The 21,926-nt window shown below is 37.1% G+C and overlaps 1 protein-coding gene across 2 annotated transcripts; it reads left to right on the forward strand.

Annotated features, from left to right (window-relative positions):
• Nucleotides 1-232: 232 nt before the first annotated feature.
• SERPINB7 (serpin family B member 7) lies at nucleotides 233-20,942 on the forward strand (the record flags this gene model as incomplete). 2 transcript variants are annotated; one of them, XM_084887062.1, is made up of 8 exons in its annotated part: nucleotides 233-271; nucleotides 5,043-5,228; nucleotides 9,643-9,693; nucleotides 10,266-10,382; nucleotides 13,276-13,393; nucleotides 15,532-15,674; nucleotides 18,990-19,139; nucleotides 20,544-20,942. In XM_084887062.1, the coding sequence occupies 7 exons, from the start codon at nucleotides 5,061-5,063 to the stop codon at nucleotides 20,940-20,942; spliced, it is 1,146 nt and encodes a 381-aa protein (XP_084743188.1). The 2 variants fall into 2 exon arrangements, with proteins under 2 accessions (XP_084743188.1, XP_084743187.1); XM_084887061.1 differs by lacking the exons at nucleotides 233-271; nucleotides 9,643-9,693 and having other exon boundaries at nucleotides 5,061-5,228.
• Between the last annotated feature and the right edge of the window lie 984 nt (nucleotides 20,943-21,926).

A 21,926-nucleotide genomic window follows, 5' to 3' on the forward strand; every position in this document is an offset into this window, starting at 1 on the left:
AAAATTTCATGCTGAAATTTGGTTCATTACAAAATATCTATTTGACTACTTTGAATGGGATCTGTAGCTAATACTCTACCAGATTCTTTTAATTTGCTCCAAAAAGGGCCTGAACACAAGTCCATCTTAACGACATTATTTAAAACTACTATGGTCATCACAAAAGCAAAGAGGGAGTGTCTGAGTCAGAGGCTTTATATTTCACAGTCGTGCAAGGAACTCTTTCAGACTCACCCAACCAGCTGCTAACTTCCTCTATGAAGAAAGTAAGGTAAATATTTCTGAAGCCCAGAACTTAAAAGTCTTTGCAGACACTGGTGAGAGAGGCAAAAGAGAGCAGTGAATGAATCATGCTCCTTCTCTGTATCTGATAGTCTAAACTCATCAAACGATATCCAAATTGTTGCCTGGCCCTGTTCTCAACTTCTCTATCTCATGGCTCTGTCTATCGCTGGCTTTCTGTGGTATCCTGGTAGCACGGTGTTCAGGAGATCAAGACAGCTGAATACTTCATGTTCAACTCTTGGAATGATAAATAGCATTTGGGGAATTATGTACAAAGCTAGCCTCTATATTTCCAATATTGTAGGTTGAAATATACTAATTGCTGAGATTAGAATTAAACTCTATTTTAATTGCATAGCAAAGTGTACATCTGATTAGGGATTTGTTAATATTTGAAACCACATTTTTAATATAAATGGAAAGATTAGAAAATATTTGTATAAAGGAGTAACTCTATTTATAGCACTTAACTTATATGGTAATGATAAAAATTAAACATGCTATATATAACATGTAGTTATTCATTTTTTCCTCCAATCTGTGTATTTTGATTTGGTAAATACAGGAGTTTTTTTCCTCAGTAATATTCCATGAAATATGATTATTTTTCCTTTTATAGACAAAATTATTCTATGATTAGATAATATCTTAAACATTTAAGGCACATAATAGATTAATTAAGTATAGTAAGCTTGGATACATGAAATATTATCATTGTAAGTTCTTATTTTATTGAATGTGTTTTGGCTCTGTTTTTTCCTATGCTTTACTTAAAAATTACTTTTCTTTCTTTTTATCAGATTTTAAAAGATGCTTTAGTGAGTACATACTTATCCTTTTGTGTTGACAATAGGAAGAAAGGGATCAAGCATTTCTTGGGTTGAAACATACCATAAGTAAACAAATAGGCTTCAGGCTTCTGTGGACTTCTAGGTCCTCAAATCTGATGTTTGGGATTGAAAACTTGAGTTGTATTAACTTGAAAATTATAAATTAACTACATATCAATATATTGAGCTAAAGTATTTATGTAAGGAACATAAGAATATGGTATGCTTGCAGTAAAATATAAAGTTAATAAAAAGCCAAGTACTTACCATATGAAAAGAATTTTCCTTCATCAATATACTCTGACAGTGGCATAAAAGGTAGTATCATATGATATCTTTTCTGTAGCTTAACATTATTTATTTTTCTTTTCACTTTCCTTTAGTTATTTAGCTAGGACCCAACTCATCAGGTACTTGTTGATGGCTTGTTGAATTTTGCTGTGTGTTTTTCTCAAAGAGTTGTTTTAAGAAATTAAAGGAGAAAGAAAAAAAAACCACACAGTTTTAGTACCATGTTAACATTTATTTTTCTGTCCCGGATGGAAACTTAGCTGCAAAACAATTAAGTCAGCCTTAAATATAGTTCTCTGTTTGCCAAAGAGATTCCAACTTTATGTCAGGTGAGAAGAAAAGTATCTTGCATTCATTTCTGGAACTTACAGTGCACCTATATAAAGCTTATAAAATTAATTATGTGACTTGAACATACTTTTTGGTATTTATTTTCTATTTATAGCACTTAACTTATATGGTAATGATAAAAATTAAACAGGCTAAATATAACATGTAGTTATTCATTTTTTTCTCCAATCTGTGTGCTTAAAGATTGCTTAAAGATATATTGCATGCACAAGATTGCTTAAAGATATATTATCTAGTGCCATTTATCATTTTAAAAGCCATTGCTTGAAAATTGGTAATGGTCTAGGAATGTGTTGGTTCATATGTCTCTGTAATGATTATTTTTTCTAGTATGGTTTCTTTGCCATAAAACTTACCTAAGTGATTACAAAAATGTACTTGATGCCTAAATCCACATGTTTCTGGGTAGTTTTTTTCTGTTATGCATGTTTTGTGAAAAGTTGCCAGAATGACTAAAAGATTAGAAACTGAAAATTTGTGATTATTGTTTAGAAAGTAACTTAAAGGATGATTTGAAAGAGGTTTTTTTTGTTTTTTGTGTTTTTTTTTCCACACCAGAAGGTAAAATAGAAAAACATAAATTTGTAAAGAAATAGGATAAGATGAAGTCTGAGCAAAGAAGAATGTACAGAAAATGTGTTTTTGTGCTTTGGGATATGGTAGTATAAAGTAACTTCCAGACCCCATTGGACCAAGCAGTCAGGTCCCCTAACAGGGTCACTTAAAAATCTTTCAGGTCTTATTTTAAAGATTTTTATCCATATTATATCAAATATATTAAAATATACCCACAACTCTCTCTTAAATATAATTTTCATTGTAAATAGTTTAAAAGGATTATTATTACTTTGCATTTAATGTTAGTTTTCAAAGAGTGATTTATTGCATATACTATGATTTTTAGCAATCAACATGAAGTCTTAGAAATTGTTTCAAGATAATCTAGCTCACAATTTCTCTCCAAAATTAAAGAAATTTTATGACTATTAAATTTAATATAAAAACCAACTTGTGCTTCAAATTAGTGTATTTACTTATATGCTCATTAACTTTAATTTTACCATTTTTCATACTTTAGAAACAATACTTATATTTCAGATGCAAAATATGATTTTGAATCCCTGAAAAGTTTGGGGACTTTAGACACTGCCAATGTTGCTCACTGGATTCAATGTGAAATTAGTTAAATGTGTTTCAGATAGCTATTAAAGGAACATAGGTGTTCTTTCTCGGAGTAAAGTTTGTGTGGAGGGAGATTTTATCACCCTGTATTCCTGGGGGTATAACTGTAGAGTGGAACTTACCTGGAATTGATAAGTGCTAAATTTGATCTTGAAAGACATTCTCATTTATGGCCTGTGCCTTGGTGATGTTCTCAAGGCTTGAAATTCCAAAGTACAGAATATGGGGTTCTCAAACACTCTGGAAACGTTCAATTTGTTGGTTTACAGGATAGAACAGATTGTTAGCATCTAGAGAATAAGAAATGTAGCAGCTTTCATCTATAGCAGGTCAGTCATTTTATAGCACATGTGTCAAACACAAGGCCCGCAGGCCAAATCCAGCCCGCCAGGCCTTGCAATGTGGCCCGCACCGCGCTGTCATCACTGCACTCCGCTGTCAGTTTATGACATTGTCAGTTTATGACTGTTCAGTAAACCATTCGGCCCGCGATTTAGGCTGGATTTTAGATTTTGGCCCCTTCTCTGATTGAGTTCGACACCCCTATTTTATAGAGTTGTTTCTCAATTTTACTTTTAAACTCAAGCTCCCATTTGGTAAAATGGAAACTGAAAACTTGTTTTAATGTCATTTTTAATTTTAAAAGGCATTACATTTTTGTGATTTCAACAAACTCAGATGACAATTTTAAAATATTCTTGTTTCAAACCACTTGCATGCCCTTCTTCCTGACCTTCTTTTGTTTCCACCCCATTCCCTGACCCTTCACCCCAAATGCTGGTTATGGTGTGGTCTTCTTACAGGTGTAAGTTAGAAGAACGCATGTTTTTCTGTCCTGTCAATCGATCATTTCATTGAATACGATGAAATTTAAAAGCTCAGAGAAATTAAAGACTTGACTCAGGTCACATAACTATTAGCAATAGGGTTGGGATAAGGACTGAGTCTCTTGGGAGTTGCCACACTATCAAATGTGATATTACAGAATATACAAGGGGAATAATTTAAGTATTCATGTTAATCTGTATAGTCTAGGGCAACCTCTACTGTGGAAGTGGAGAAAGTATGCAAAAAATACCAAAACAGTTTCCTGAAGAATTCCATTCTGGGGACAGAAACAACATTATCAAGAATTCAGATAATATTTTTATTCTGGATTCTACATTTGCTTTTATACCTTAGGTTCTCTAGTAAGAGATAGAACTCTGTGTTGGAAAGTCTTATGGATGTTTGTGATACATAAAATGGTAATTACATTTCCATTATGAAAATAAGCAGAAAATGGCCTGAAAATAATAAATATACTTATAGGACCAAAAATGTATAATATTTGAAATTAGGATGGTTCTAAAGAAAGTTAGGATGTATGATTATTTTAAGAATTTATATGCAGACTATGATGGAGGCAATGGGCAAGAAAGTGTTGTTAAATCTCCAGGACTATAGCCCCTTTAATAGACTGTCTAATGTTGTAATATTTATTTTACTGCAAACAGCTTAGAAATCTGGGGTGACTTTAGAATAGGCCCATGAATGTGTCTGCTTAGAACTTTAAAATGCTGGGGGGAGGTTGAGTGGGAGTGATGGAGGAGGCTATAGGAGATAAATTGTGATAGATGGAAACTTGACTTGAGGTGGTGAACACACAATACAGTGTAGAGATGATGCAGTGTAAAATTGTGTACATGAAACCTGTATAATATTGTTAACCAGTGTCACCTCAATAAATTCAATAAAAACCAAAATATCAGAGGCCACTGGATAGAAATGCCATCAAGGAGAAATAGGAATCTGTCCTAGATAAGAATATGAGACTATGGACAGAAACACCATAGCATTGCACTAGAGAATATAAATGTGGGGAGAGGGGGGCGGGGGAAAGAGTGTATTAAAATATGGTTGCCAGAAGAGATCGTTTTAGAGTGTTGGCAATAAGAATACTGGACCAAAGGAACTTTTTGTTGATGTTGTTGTTCTAAGTTATTAAATGGTTACAACCAAGGCTAAAGAAGTGAAAATTTTAAAAATTAAAAGAATATACACCCATTATATTCACACGAAAAATACACTTGGAACTCATTTTCTTTCCTTATTCTTCTCCAGGCGACACTTCATTTCATAATGGCTTCTCTTGCTGCAGTAAATGCAGAATTTTGCTTCAATCTATTCCGAGAGATGGATAACAACCAAGGAAATGGAAATGTCTTCTTTTCCTCTCTGAGCATCTTCACTGCCCTGGCCGTGGTCCGCTTGGGTGCACGAGGTGACGGTGCTGCTCAGATGGATAAGGTCAGTCTCAGCTGTGGTTTCTGCAATGAATCTTTAGGGCAACTTGTTCTTCTACCCTGCCCCGAGTATATTTAATGGTCCCAGCTCAGTGAGGACATACCAATGAGCCCCTCTCCACATGTGAGGAATGCACATAGCTCGCAGCCCTTGTTTTTCAGCTGGGAGTCAGCAAGAATGTTTCCAGAACTGCATAGTAGTTGTGTGTGTGTTTTTTTGTTTTGTTTGTTTGTTTGTTTTTTCTTAGAACATGTTCTCAAAGTGTTTCCCAGACCAGTGGTGTCACCTAGAGGATTTGTTAGAAATGCAAATGCCACTGAAGCAGAAGCCATGGGGATGGGTCCCAGCCATCTCTGTTAAACAAGTTCCCTAGGGCCTAGGTGCACACAAAAGCTCAGAAACCACTGCTTGAGTAGATACGGGTGAGAAAGAAAAGCTCCAAGGAGACAGCAATGAAGTCCTAATTGAAATGCGAGTAACCTGGGCACAAAGAACATAATAGGGCAACAGGATAATAGCAGCCTCCTCGAATGGTCATCACATAGTCACTACCACCTTTGGAAAGTGCTCATTAACTCACTCTCCTATGCTGCCCTGAGCAAGGCTGCACTGGGAAGTGACATGGTCATGGTTTCCCACACTTTGTTAACAAAATTTAGCAGCAGAAGAGACACCAGGCTAGCCATGGAGGCCATTGTCATTCCTTTCATTCACCAATTCCTCCCATTATGACATCCATCTATATGTCTCCTCTAAGTACTACCATGGACCAAAGTCTTTTTTCTTTTGACGTTCAAATAGTCGCAGTTGGGCCAGTAGAATTCCCTTTAAACTTTTTAAATAAGTTTTTCCAGATGATACTAAAATATCTTTGCTTACTAACAGTGATATTTTATAGTCCTTTAATTTTCTTGGCTCAAAGAAAGGCCAGTTATCTCTGCAAAGCTTGGTCCTTTTACCGGATAATAGTATTAAAGCCTAGATTGGTCTAAGTGAGGTTTTTGTGGAGTTAAGGTGACCTGGAAGCTGCTTGAAAGAACCAGAAAAAGTATATTGATTTACAAGGTCATGTCTTCAGTTACATATTCTTTTATTTAGCTATATTTTAGCTGTATTTTCTTGTTTTAATATAAAAATCTATTTTTTGGAGCTTCTTGACCCTCTCATCTCTCACAAAACATTGAACACATTTAAATATTATTAGTATTATTATTCATCTTTAGATATGGTAGTTTTATTATTGGATCTGTAATTAGAATTCTGAAAAATATGGAAACAGATATATACCACCTTAATATCGTATCAGTCTAGTTTACTAAAAGCAAATTATAAATGTCAGAAAAAACAACCAAATTAGTCTCAAAATGGAGTAAAATTAGAAATAATCAGAGAATGATATTAAATATTGATGCTATTAAAGTTTTTCTCAAAAGTGAAGAAAGATTTCTGGAGATTCATATACTTTTTATATTGTCTGGGTTCCACAACGTTAGCTCAGAAGAGACATTGGGATCATTGAGTCCTGACACTTCAAGATGCTATTTTATTTTTCTAGTACATTCATTTACTTCCATTTGCCAATCTAGCCAATAATGATGTTAGGACCTTTTGTCTTTTTCTTTTCTCTTCTCTTCTTTTCTTTTCTTTTCTTTTCTCTTCTCTTCTTTTCTTTTCTTTTCTCTTCTCTTCTTTTCTTTTCTTTTCTTTTCTTTTCTTTTCTTTTCTTTTCTTTTCTTTTCTTTTCTTTTCTTTCTTTCTTACTTTTATTTAAAAAATAAAGCTACAGAACATTTAAAACAGTTAGTCTGACTTTGGGAGGAATTTTGGCTGAAAAGGAAGAGCTTTTATTTGTTCTTGCTATGCTTCACATTAACTACTAGGTTCTTTTCATGAGGGAGTGAGTAAAATGTTTAAAGGTGAGGGACAGACATCATTCAAAAGGTTTTTCCACAAAGGCATTTATGTTTTCCTCAAGGTTACACATTAGTAACTATGACTTCCAATGCTTTCTCCCCCTTCTTTTGCTTAAATATTTCTTCCTAAGCTGTTTTAATCCTCTCATCCCTGACCCACCTCTTAGAAAGGAAAGACACATAAGGGACCAGCTAAGTGCAAGCACGGGGGACACACTGGCTGGGCTTCTCTCCCTCTCCATCCTATACTGAGGTGATTGATGGTGATAGCTTCTCTTTGCAATGTTTTTGTTTTCATTTCAGGGACACTGACAGGTAAACTTATCCAGTTCCTAATATAAATGTTACATTGCAGAATGAAAAAAATGATGATGATATAATTGAAGTTATAAAGACTCATGCTTTTATTTCCTCTCCTTGTAACAAAAATTTAAATGACTCCATGGAAATGGAAGGTCTTCATTGAACCTTTTTCTCTTAGACAAGTTACCAGATCCATGTTCACCAATGGAGGAGTCATAGTCACAATGAAATTGACCCAAAAGTTGTGAAACAGAATTGTTTAAGGACCTTCACAACTCTACCAGTTAGGAAGAGATAACTATAATATTCTTTTTTTAATTTAAATTATTTATTGTTTGAAAAGATTACATATGTCTCCCCCCCCCCACCTTCCATTGACCTCTCCCCAGCTGCTCCTGCCCCTCAGCACATGCCCTCACCCACCTACTGTCTGTGACCATTGGTTATGCTTATATGCATGCATACAAGTCCTTTGATTGATCTCTTACCACACCTCCTCCTCTACATAGCATTCTTTAAAGCATTGAAAATCTTTGTGTTTGGCCAAAGCAAAATGAGAAAGGGGGCTGATGTTCTTCATGCTTCATAACATCAATTAGAAGGAAAAATGACACTCAGACTGCAAAGACCTCACTGAGAATTTTAAGTTGACTACTAAATTGTATAAATCTGCCTTGTTGATTTTACCTTATCTCTCATTCCATCTCATATTATTATTCAAGATTAAGAGGATTTAGCAATGAGGTAGGTTCCAGTTCTCTGTGACCTATTAAAACTAATAGTGACACTCCTGGCCTTGTTAAGTTTTCATAGCTCTTTTCAAGCTGTTCCATTTCCCCTAGCCCAGTGATCGGCAAACCGCAGCTCGAAAGCCACATGCAGCTCTTTGGCCCTTGAGTGTGGCTCTTCTGACAAAATATCATGTGCGGGCACACACGTATAGTGCGATTGAAACTTTGTGGTCCATGCATACAAGTCGGTTTTCTGCCTGGGCGAGTCTGTTTTGAAGTGGTTCTAACACCGAGGCACACTTAAGGGGCCAAAGAGCCACATGTGGCTCATGAGCCATGGTTTGCTGACCAGTGCCCTAGCCAATATGACGTTGCTATGAATTAGGGGTTTGAAGCCTTGAGATCAAGAGCCCCCACAGAGGCACTGATCAGAAGATTGACTTGTTTAATTAAATTCCCCTTCTGTTTGCTCCCACTGTCCACTAGGGATATGGTTCAAATATAGCATACAGGATCCCTTATAAAAACAAAAAACCTACGTATTTCTACAAAAAATCCAACCAATAAGATTTCAGGAGTCACAAACAGACTATGGAACAACTCCATCATTGTCTGGGAGCTATTTAGACATTTAAAGCAAATGTAAGTTAAAGGAGTCCCTGGTAGCCTCTCTGTGTTGTCCATCCAAGCCCAGGCAGCACACATTCCGTTTACCCCAGGTACTCGCACAAGTGATTGCCAGACCCTTTATCACTTCCTCGTAGAGGAGTTTGCATTTCAGATCCCATAGATGTAAGGGTCTGGGGAATTCAGCTAAAATACAACAGAAAATAAAGACTTGGGAATAGAACAATTATTGGAATAATGGGGTTGTGAGAACCACACTGGAAGAAGAAAAGCTTAAAACTATTTTATTTCAAATAATTGCAGGATCAAAAATTGTATCTCCCAAGTCCCAGTTTAGCTCCACATTTAGGAATTTCTAGATAGTCAATAACAATTCTCTGTATTATGCTTTCCCCCCACCCATGTGACTAGCCTTAATCTTGCCTCCCACTTGATTAAACAAAGCTTTTTATTTGACCCCTTTTATCCTTGTCCAAGTTTAATCAGTGAGTACTTATTAAATTACTCCCCCAGAATGAGTAAACTACAATAATTCAACACATTTCATTGGTAGCCATTGATTTAACTCTCTCAATTTATACTTTTTCCAATGAACCACATGTTGTAACCAAGTCAATAGGGTAGCTGCACATTTCCTTCCTGCTCTATGTTCTCTCTCTCTCTCTCTCTCTCTCTCTCTCTCTCTCTCTCTCTCTCTCTCTCTCTCCCTACACACACACACACACACACACACACACACACACACACACACTACCAATGAAGTCTCCACACCTTATTTTATTTCCCCAGGTCCCTTCTTGTTCAGCCTGACCTGTTAACTGTTTTCTTTGTCCCTATTTGCAGGTACTTCACACCAATTCCATGTCAGGACATGGAAACTCTTCTAATACTCAGGTAAAGACAATGTTTTCTTTTAGGAAAACAGACTGTAAGTCTAAATTTAGAAAAATTCCTGTCTCACTGACACATTTAATTATGCTCCCTGTCCTTTTAAGCAAAGGAACATGTTTCACTCAGATTTCCATGTTGCAAATATTTCAAATATGATTTTTTAAATATTATCTTTGTTGATTATTAATTTACCAATATTTTACTTGTGTATTGGCCAGATTTGGGCAAGGTAGTGTGGAACTAAATGTTTTACTTTTATCTTTGATATTCACAGCCAACTTACATTGGTAAAATGAATTATTAAGAGCACATAGTAGGCAAATTCATTATCTTCAGTTAATAATTTTATTCTAAGGTTAATCATTTACTTTAGTAAATCCTTTAATTAACTTTGATCACAAACACTACTGTGAAAAAGGGTAAGAAATTGTAGATTCATTTGATGGTTTTATAGTGCCACTATTTTTCAATTATTTTATTATCCAATATACATACATGTTTCACATCCTACATAAATAGAGTATGCATATCTTTTCAGTCTAATAATACATTTTATGAATATTTTTTAATAACAGCCAGGACTCCAATTTCAACTGAAAAGAATTCTCTCCGATATAAACACATTCCACAAGGAATATGAACTCAGCATCGCCAGTGGTCTTTTTGCAGAAAAAATGTTTGACTTTCATGAGGTAAGTTCAGCCTTCTGTCTTAAGTGGTTATTTTCATTTTGGACCTGAGCCTTACTCAATCCAGCATCTGAATAAGGGCTTGCATCTTTCTACTCAGCCATGCAAAGGTGTTTTCCTTCTTGTCACTACTAATTACATTCCCAGGTTGTACTCAGAGTCACTAGATGGACAGGCTCCCAGACCAAAGAGAACATGTCCCTTGGATGTGATGTGGACCCGCCACTGGGGTGAGAAAGCAGATAGCCCATTTAGGGTTGTCCCTGGACAGCAGGGGAAAAGTGTCATTTTTTTTCCCTCTGGGCTTTGTGTCTCCAGGTGTAGCTTTGCATCTCCAGTGTGGAATTCACCTCCTTTTTTTTCTCGGGCATGCTTTTCATTTCTCTTAGAAGGACTGACTTATTTATCTTTTCAGTAAAATCATTTATAAAAAAAAGTTGCTGGTAGTAGAGATGAGACCAACCATGGGCAGAGGAGCAGTTAAGACTTGACACAGAGGTTGGGGGGGGGGGAGGGCAGGTTTTCTTGAGGTCAGCAGACTGGATTTTAGTATTACTATTTGGTATTTGTATTATCAATGTATTCATCCTAGTATCTTCTCATCCAAATACCAATGAGATAAGAATGCACTCTATATATTTCTATGCTCATCCCATACTCTAGAACCATCATGGCTGTGATACCTGGAAGCTGTTTAGTGCTATTCAAGCAGACGCACTGTTTCTCTGGGAATGTTTGTTCTCCCTTTTAATTTTCTAGTTCTGAGATAACTATAAAACTGCACTTCTGTGACAACTCTGGACTAATTCCTACTTGCATCTTCCCAGGTCTCTGTGTTCCACCCAACCATTATTATGTTCTCTGCCTGTCACCCACTCACATTCTTTGCCCCTTTCCAGCACCACCCAAATCCTTTGTCAGCCTGCCAATTATAAAGCATTAGGCCACGCTGTTTTTCAATTTTATCCAAAGAATCCTAGACACGTGTTCCAGGGGCCACCCTGTATGTTCAGCCCCACATTTTTTTTTTTTTGTCTCTATTCCCATGCAACCTGCTGTGTCCCTGAAGGACTGTCAACTCTCTTCAATTGGTAGTTGACATGTCTATCATGCTACTATTTATAGTAGGGTCCCATGTTCCCTTTTCTGGCCATCAGTGTGTACATAGAGCAGACACCTAGAAGCACAATAAAGGTGAGAGCTGATCAAGAACTTGGAAAAATGGAGACATTGAAAGTCTGCTCATGATTTGCCAACATGAAGATGATGACAGTGACATTTATAGAGCAGTTGATTCTTACAAATCAAAAGCTATGCACTTGATCTTCATTAAACGTATAGGAAACTGAAGGTTAGCATGTAGTATTCACCCAGGTGGTTTTGCTGCAACAAGGGCTCTTTCCACCACAACTTGATGACCATCAGATATTTTCAAAAGCAAGAGTAACAGTCTAAGTATTATGATACCATAATGGTACTTTGAATGATGAAAGCTATTTATTCTTCAATTTAAAAAAAGAGAGAAAACTCTTTTATTGGTTATAGGATGAGGAAACCTCAGCTCCCCCTTCACTCACAGGAACACACACAATAAAAAATCTTAATTCAACAATTCAACCAGGTGACTGCATCAACCCAGACCACAGAGAAGAGTATCACCCAGGCCACTGATTAAAGAAGACAGTGTCCCTGATGGGACAAAGAGAGAACCATCCTATCTAATAAAGAGGGAATATGCTAATTGACTGTCACACCCTCAAAGATGGCGGCACCCACAGCTACATGATGGCGGAGCCCAGTCCCCTCAGCCCTCCCAGGGCGGCAGGTGCACACCTGCTACCAGAGTCCTCCAATCCCCTCAGCCCCCCAGCCACCCAGGGCTGAGCTAAGAGGTAGGCAAGCCTCAAATGTCAGCTGCTCAGCCACCCAGGGCTGGCCTGAGACACAGGTAACCAGGGCCAGCTGAGGATTCTGCTGCTGGTAGTAGCAGCAGCAGAGGTGTGATGGGGCACTGCCTTCCCCTGATTGGCGGGTTGCCTCCTGCCCCTGAGGGCTCCTGGACTGTGAGAGGGGTAGGCCAGATTCAGGGACCCCACCCCCCCTCCAGTGCATAAATTTTCATGCACCGGGCCTCTAGTAGTCTATAAGAAGACAAGAAGTATCAGAGGAACACTCTTTCCCAATCTGAAATCCTGCAGTACTATATGTAACATGGGGCCTCCCAAATGACTGAATCCAATATTCATTTTTTTTAAAAGGCATTTAAGGTAGAATGAAGAGTGCCAGGTTAAGGGTCAGGTTTACCTGAGTCCTAACTCTGTCACTTTATTGCTTTGTGTCCTTCAACAATCAGTTGATATGCCTAAACTTCAATTTCCTGGTTGATATAATGAAGGAATTATACTTAATAGTCTCTACGGCTCTCAACTTTCATGGCTGAACTTGTATTTTTGAATCTACAATATACATTGAAAATGGAAATTGTGCATATTATTTTTGTGGTAGCTAAACTAAAGTGTTATTAATGTATCATCCTCATTCAATATGCAACAACCATTTCCTGAGCTCTGACCAAGTGCAAAGAATCATACAAGATATAGAGAGGATGCAGAAATATAATGACAGGATTTAATGTTGAGCTAACATTTAAAAATCAATAAATGTAATTCACTACATTCTCACAAACTAGAAAAGAAATTTTCTACATAAAATGTTTTTGGTAAAATACCAAATATTTTTGCCTAACACCAAGAACAAGATGAGAATATTTTCTGGAGTTATAAACATTTTACTGGAGTCATAAGCAATACAAACATTACTTAGTTGGTGGTGATTTGGAAATATAAGAATTGCATATTATATTACTTATAGAACTGTATATTCTTTGTATTTATAGGAATATATTAGGTGTGCTGAAAAACTATACAATGCCAAAGTGGAACGAGTTGACTTTACAAATGCTGTAGAAGATGCCAGATATAAAATTAATAACTGGGTTAAAAATGAGACACATGGTGAGTGCAATGCTCAATTTTTCTACAGGATTGGTCAGTTATATGTGAATGTTGAGAACTGTCAGCATTACAATTAGGAGTCTTTTGTACACAGAAGGCACTGCTTTTCCTGATCCAAAGCAATGATTATTATTTAAAATTGCTTTAGTATTTGTCTGTAATGTGGTGTTGAGCAATCTTAATAATTTGAATGCTTTATGCTTTTAAGAAGTCATGGCTATTGCATGTTCTCATTTGATTGGGAAATAATCTTGTGAGACAAATAGATTTTATTATGGCCATTTCATAAATTAGTTATAAGCTAAGGTAATTTACTCAGTGACCCTCAATATCTTATGCTTGGTTAGTGAACAAGATTAAGAGCAGTTTATAGGACATTTTTAAATGACCACAACAGATTTCATTCTAATAATCAACCCAGCATCTTACTGTTCCTTCTTGCACTGAAGGGTCTTATTAAAATTATGACATCCTACTATCTAAGAAATATATTTAATATTATTGCTTTTTTTAAGGGATTAATTCTTTATTTTTAATTTAAAAGTTATTTTTATTTATCAAAATAGTATATGTGGCTTCAGGTAGTACCTTCAAGAAAAAATACATCTCTTTATAGGTAAGTCTCTTTCACAACTTAACACAAAATCACAGCTAATGTTCTGTACAAAGCAAATAAAGATATCTATTCCTTATTATTTTGTTAATTGACTGACTTCAATGTTAGCCATTTCTTTACCTAATGCTTGGCTTTGTTTTGTACTTTGAACAATATACATGTATTTGATGAGGCTGGCTCTGTGTTAGAAATATGAGACATGTGATTTGTACTATAAAAGGCTAACATTCAATAGCATATAATTAGTCCTGCAACCAAGAATACAGTGTCTCAATATTCTTTTTGTCATAATTCATCATTACATCTGTAGAGGAGACTTTGACCATTAGCTACCACATGTTTCAAATATACTATTCATACATCAAGAGAAACTACACAATTACTTTTAAAATAACTGAGTGAGCTTCTATTTACTGTTTAGTACTTAAAGGTCTGAGATTACTAGTACTCTTTTCAATTTTGATCATTTATTTCTTTTCTATGCAAAAAATGCATATATAATATTCTCATTTTGATAAGCATATGAACTCAGTGTTATTTGGGGAAACACTTCAAATACTGCCAATGTTATAGCAAACCCATGTAGGTTTTATTGCTCCCCATCCTGCACACACTACCAGAGCCATCCTTTTGAAAGACAAATCTGATTCATTAAAACCATGACCTTTCTTGTCTTCCAATGAATAGTGAACAAGAATTCTCCACTGCCTTCAGGATAAACCAAAATTCTTAGCAGACATTGTAGGCTCTTCATTATCTGGCCCCTGTCTTCAATTTCTCCAGCTTTACTCTTCCTGTAGCATCAGAATGAGTTAGGGTTGCTCCAGACACTCTGCTCTCCCAGGCTTCCAGGTCTGAATAAACAGTCCTGGCTTTCTAGAAGTTTCCCAGTCCCCACCTTGCCCTCCCCTCAGCAGGCCACCGAGCCAGAGATGAGTGCCTCTAGCCTCTGACCCAGCAAACTGAGCATGTGGCTCTGGCACTAGGTGCCTTTGTTCTGTTGGTCGTTGCCTTCTCTGTACTGGAGTGTGAGCCCAGTGATGACATGGACTGTCTTTCACTGTTGTGATTCAAGTACCCAGAGTTAAGTGCAAAAATCTCATAAATGTGGAATGAAGGAAGGAATTCGCTCTTTCTCTAGAATGGGTAAAAATTATACTTGGATTGCTGGGGCCTGGTCAATTCAATAAAGGCATTTTGGTGCCTGTGAATAGGGAGGGGATCTGGGAATTGTCTTCCTGGGTCGGAATCCTCTTGGCAGTATTTCTTGTTGCGAGACGTTGTACATATTACTTACCTTCTCTCTGCCCAAGTCTCTTTGATAATTATAGTCCCGCTGCACAGGGATTTTGTGAGGATTAAACTAAATACTGCATATACAGCATTTAAAAAATGCTTGATGGAGTAATTAATTGCTCATAGATTATTATAATAGCTATATGATAAAAAATATGCTTATCTTAATTAAAAAAAACTTACATTAAATATTTGACATTTCCCCCCTCAATTTATTTCTCCAAAGGCAAGATCAAGAACATCATTAGTGAAGGTAGCATCAGTTCGTCCGTGGTTATGGTGCTGGTGAACGCTGTGTACTTCAAAGGCAAGTGGGAGTCGGCCTTCCTCAAGAGCGACACTAGGCACTGCCGTTTCAAATCTCCCAAGGTATGGAGATCTGTCTAACTTGGGAAGTATTTTGCTGATAGTGTTTCTTAACAGCAATTGTGATGTTTACATAGACAAAGTCTGGATTCAGCAGTTCTTCCCTCATTTTCTAGTGTGTTAACAATATTATACAGTCAAGTGCTTATAAGATAAACTTTCTATTTTCCTGCTAATGCAGGTAATAGAATACAACTGGAGGTGCCCTATAAATTGATATTTCTTAAAACATATTTGAAATTGAGAAAAGAAATAGCATACGAATTTATTTGAAGGCATTATCAGTAGGGGGCCTGTAAGAAGAAAATATGACTAGAGTCTAGGTTTATTTTTCATGATTCTAACTGCAGGGTGCACAGAGTCATTTAATATCAATGATTTTCCCTGAGTCAAGGCAACTATGTGTCTCCTTTTATAAAACATAAAATTGTATTTAATAAAGTTATGCATTTCCAAATATTGGTTATATCTGTTCCTTAATTTAATTCTCCTTGATTTAAAACAATCTTCTAAAGTATGTATTCTTAAAAAAAATTAAATCAATTTGTACATAATAACCTTAGTATAGTAGAAACAACAAAAACCTTGGAGTCAGAAATACCACATCGGGATCCTCACCTCAATTCATAGACACTGCCTTGTCTTAGCAAGTTAACCAACCATTGCAGACCTCCTCACAAATGAAATACAGTGATTCCATAAAGGGCCTCTAATTTCTCTTTCAATCACCCAGTCTATTAAGCTGAGATAGAGAAATTCAGATTTGACTTTTAAACTTAGTTTTATTTTTCAAGTGGAAAATACAATTGAAATGTTCTTTCTACATTTCCCCTCATCAAAGGTTTAAGACAGAATGCTGGTAGAAATGAGAGGTCACTGGATGAGTGAGGAGGTGGGGAACGAAAGGCCATCTAGGCAGACTGGAACCACAGGTAGGGCAGGAGGAAGGCATTTCGGAGATATTTGAGAGGAAGGAGAAGGCATAAATACAGAATCGAAAGGTAATAGGCTGACTATCTGGCTTGTCTCGGTGACTGCCCTTTGCATGGAGCGCAGCCAGCCCTGCTTTGTGTCCCTGACTGCAGGGTCCTAAGACAACCTTGAGGAGGAAGTTTACAATGCAAGAGTCTCCATAGGAACAGAGGAGCACAGAAATATTTTGAAATTTGTATGTGAAAAAAAAATAATGTAATAAATCCTAATAAGAATGCAGCTGTCTCTATAGACATTATATGTATAATTGAATAGGAAGAATATTAGGCAGTACTAGAATTTTAGGAACCGCTGGAATTGATCACAATTTTCCTTCAGTGCCTCCCAGGTAGACTCTATTGATTCATTTCCTTCAATGAAGACACAGTGGGCCTGTCCCCTGCACTGCTTGTGGGTTATTTTCTTTTAAAGAAGTTTTTACTTAAATAAGTGTTAACATGTAATAATTCTTTAAAATAATCTTCCTGCCCATTGCATGTCCCTTATAATATAGTTATGATATACAGCATCTAACAGACTATGGAATCTATATCACTGCATCAGTTTTGGTGAAGTGACCTCTTTGCTAAAAAGTATGATTGTGTCAGTCTTTCTCCAGCATAACTCAGCTGTGTGATCCTTGCCCTGGCATGGAAATGTGATATTATAACTGACATCAGCCCCCATTTGCACCAGGCTCAGTTAGGCTGATCTGTTTCACTAGGCAGGTGCCTTTTCTACTTTACTGCTTCAGGTGTGTTCTTTATGATGTTCAAACTTTCAGTCAAAATGGATATTCTTTCCAGAGGGAGAAGGGCCTTTGGTTTCAGCACAAATCATTACCTTTCCTCCTCCTATAGAATTTTCTGTACTAAAGTGAGATATGACAGGCAAGATGACAGCTTTGCAGATTCACCATATCATTTAGGAAAAGGGTGGTTTATGACACTTCTATAGTGTTTCTAAATCTGCAAATTGTAGTTCTTAAGGTTACACCTACTGTATTAATCTGAGCGATATATTTTACAAAAGTTAAATAATCCTATATAATAAAAGGCTAATATGCAAACTGAATGGAGGAATGACTAATTGCTATGACATGCACTGATCACCAGGGGGCAGATGCTCAATGCAGGAGCTGCCCCTGGTGGTCAGTGCACTTCCACAGAGTGAGTGCCTCTCAGTCAGGAGCCTCTCCTGCCTCTTCAGCAGCCAGCTAAGGACCCCTCACGGGATTTCTGCCTGCCGGCTTAGGCCCACTCTCCCTGGGGAGTAAGCAAAAGTCAACAATCAGACATTCCCCAAGAGGTTCCATACTAGGAGAGGGTGCAGGCTGGGCTGAGGGACCACCCCACCCAGTGCAAAAATGTCATGCACCGGGCCTCTAGTTTTTTTTTTTTTTTTTTTTTTTTTTTTTTTTTATAAGACCTCACTCTTAAATGGTGTAATTTGATTGTACAGGGTTGTATTTTATTTCTGATGAGAGAAAAAAATTATAGCAGTCATTTTAAATTATAATGGTATTTAATAATTGTTTATTACTTACTAGAGGCCCAGTGCATGGAATTCGTGCATGGGGTAGAGTGTCCCTCAGCCCAGTCTATTCCCTCTCACAGTCTGGGATCCCTCACTCCTTACTACCCACCTGCTACAGAGCTGGGAGGGTTCCTGCCACCACTGCTGTGCTTGCCAGCCGTGAGCATGGCTTCTGGCTGAGTGGTGCTCCCTCAGTGGGAATGCATTGACCACCAGAAAGCAGCTCCTGCATTGAGCATCTACCCCCTGGTGGTCAGTGTACATCATAGTGACCAGTTGTTCTGCCATTCGGTCAATTTGCATATCAGAGTTTTATTATATAGGATTATATAGACATTACAGATAAAACACTAAGTGCAAGGCAATGTTCCAAATGCTAGATATATTAACTGTCATAACCCTTTGCAGTACAGACTATTATTATCCTCATTATTTATTTATTTTTAAGGAAGGGAGAGGGATAGAGAGTTAGAAACATCGATGAGAGAGAAACATTGATCAGCTGCCTCTTGCACTTCCCCATCTGGGGATATGTGCACAACCAAGGTATATACCCTTGACCAAAATTGAACCTGGGACTTCCCTAGCACAGAGAAGTGAAATAACTTGCCCAAGGTCACACAGCTGGGGAGTTTTAAACTCAGGCAGTTAAAGTCTATACTTTCACCACTAAGATGTGCACCAATGGTAACATGTGAGGAAAAACCTACAGGATCAACTGAATAAAACGGAAAACATTTTTTCTTTTGTACTTGGTCAATAAGTGAAATGGGTGGGCTCATTAAAATGTTTTTGTGACTTGACTTCCAGTGTCCTGGGAAAGCAGTTGCGATGATGTACCAAGAACGAATGTTCAATATGTCTGTCATTCAGGACCCGCGTATGCAAGTTCTTGAACTCAGATATCAGGGAGGCATAAGCATGTACATCATGCTGCCTCAGAGTGAAAACCTCTCTGAAGTAAGTTACCACCCTCACTCCCACTGCTGGGGATGACTTTTGGGATACTGGTACTCGTGCATTCATTTATCAGTTTTAAGGTTTCAGGTTGTTGGAATGCTAGAGATTTATCCTCTTATTCATTTATTTGCTAAATATTTCATGAACACCTACTATGTGCCAAGCATTGTTATACCAATGAGATTTTAGCACATATCAAATATTTTAACTTCAAATAATCTGCAATGATAGAAAACATAGCCTAGATAAAACAAGCAGGAGGTAACTCAAAAGATAGATTTGTTTTTGTACTTATTGTCTGAGTCATCTTTTCCTGTAATAGATTCCCCTAATGTGTGGATCATTAGGTATTTAGTATTAATATCTACTGAATCGACAAAACTACATAATCCTCTATTACTAAATAATAATGAGGAAGCTGGCTTTGCAGTGGGCTAAATGAGAAAAACAAACCTAGAATAAAAAGTTATTACAGGTTATTAACTTCAAACTGGATAATTTATAGAAAATTTAAATAAGACTAAATTTGCTTGTAAATTTGGATTCTTGATAAGAATACAGGTAAGGATGAATATCTGTTAATTTCACAGATGAATATCTGTGAAAATCTATTAATGATTCCAGTGAGCCTGAATTTGAGAATAAATGAGATCTGAAAACAATATACATGAAAAATCTTCCCATTAACCTATGAGCGGTTCTCAGGAATTAGTGAATTTAATATGTGAGTCATTTGGGGTCAGCAAGCATGTTGGAGAAAGACATGAGTTCTTAGCTATACAACTAAGTTTCCTAGCTGTGTACTTCGGGCACATCTCCCAACATTCTCTTGAGTTTCAGTCCTCCCATGGGTCCAGTAGGAGCGGTATTTAGGGCCCAAGCCTCCCTGATAGCATGGGTGACTGTGCTGGCAGCTATTGATCCCCCATGTCCTTGAGGCTGGAGCTCTATGCTCCTTTCCTTAAATCCATTGGTTTACTCCAGCAAGCTATGCAAATACCATTTTCTTTGCCGTCCATCCCGAGAAAATGGTCAGGCAACACTGATTTAAATGACTACTGAGCTCCTTTCTCCCTCTGAAGATCTCTGATCCCCTAATTCCTTCATCAGCCCATTGTGTCACTTTGGCCACACATGTTCATATGTAGGCAGAGAACAGAAAGTCCCCGGAATACAATTAAGTCACACCTTGTCATAGCAGAGCAAATTAAGCATGTGATTTATGAAAGAGTGCTTGAACTATTTGTTTTAATTATTTCCAATTTCCAAAATCTCCAGGGCCCATTCACATACGTACACATAAATACAGTGTCTGGGAGAGAATAATTATGAAAAGCCCTATATCTTTGTAGTTGTTGCTTTTTAAGCATGGGGTCCTAAATTGCCTTTTAAATATTTCTACAGATTGAAAACCAACTGACCTTCGAAAATCTGATGAAATGGACCAGCCCCAAAAAAATGAACCACCGGTACGTCAAGGTGTTTCTTCCTCAGTTCAAGATAGAGAAGAAATACGAAATTAAACGTTATTTACAAGCCCTGGGGCTGAGAGATATCTTTGATGAAACCAGAGCTGATTTCTCTGGCATAGCTACAGGAGGTCGTTTATCTTTGTCAAAACTGATGCACGAGTCGTACATAGAAGTTAACGAGGACGGCACAGAGGCAGCTGCTATCTCAGAAAACACCATCGTAGAAAAGCAACTCCCTGAGTCTACCCTGTTCAAGGCTGATCACCCATTCTTATTTGTCATCAGGAAGAATGACATCATCTTATTTAGTGGCAAAGTTTCTTGCCCTTGACAATCCAATTGGTTTCTATTATGATAGTCCCATCAATATCAAGGAACCACCACGTGTGATAGATAACATTAATGGGAAGCATATGGAGCTCCCTTTAGTTTACTTTCTTCTAACATTGGTCAGCAGAGGACTTTGGTGACTTGACCCTTCTCTGACACCTGGTTGATTATCCCCACCTTGCTCTTAGCATTTCTACCTCCATCTGCCCCACCCATTTATGATTTCATTGCCTTTCTACCCACACTCATTTCTACCAGTCTACTCCATAGCCACTTGCACAGAGTTCTGGGAATTGTGGACATGTGCTCCACTGGTAATGACAATGTAGATGTCATCCTGGAGATCTTTTCTGAAACCTCTAGGTGTCCCGGATAGTCTAGTTTTATTGTACATAATCTAGAAAATAAGCCCACCTGTTAGAAATAAGTGTGAAGGATCGCTTTTCCTTGCTGACCTAAGAAGACATTACTTGAACATTGATGTGAAATCAGTCTCTTAATCTAAAAGCGAAAAAAATATGGATTTGGGTTTGGGGGCCAACCAAAATATTTCATTAATAACTTCAAGTGAATGAATCTCTTTTGGCTTTTCCTTGATAGACACTTAGTATGTACATAGTTTTTTCAAATATTAAATACCTTTCTAACTGTTTCCAGTTGTTATGTACAGTGTATTATTTCATATGCTGTATAGTTTACATATGTTTTCTCTATTTATCAAAATAAAGAAAAATAACATAACTACACCGGTGTGATTGTTCTCCTATGACCAGTTGTGAGACGGCCAGCAATATATATATATATTTCTAGGCTCAACAAACAAGCTATGAAAAAGAAAGAAAGAATGATTTACAAATATCAGTCTGATTTGATTAAATGTATTACACATGAAAGTTACTTTTACATCTACTTATATAGGCTGATGAGCTAATTTCAAATTTGAGGACTTAAATTCATAAGGGGAAAAGATTAACACCTATGAATA

Source organism: Pipistrellus hanaki (assembly GCF_964339955.1).
Source record: "Pipistrellus hanaki genome assembly, chromosome: 6".
Lineage (NCBI taxonomy): Eukaryota > Metazoa > Chordata > Mammalia > Chiroptera > Vespertilionidae > Pipistrellus > Pipistrellus hanaki.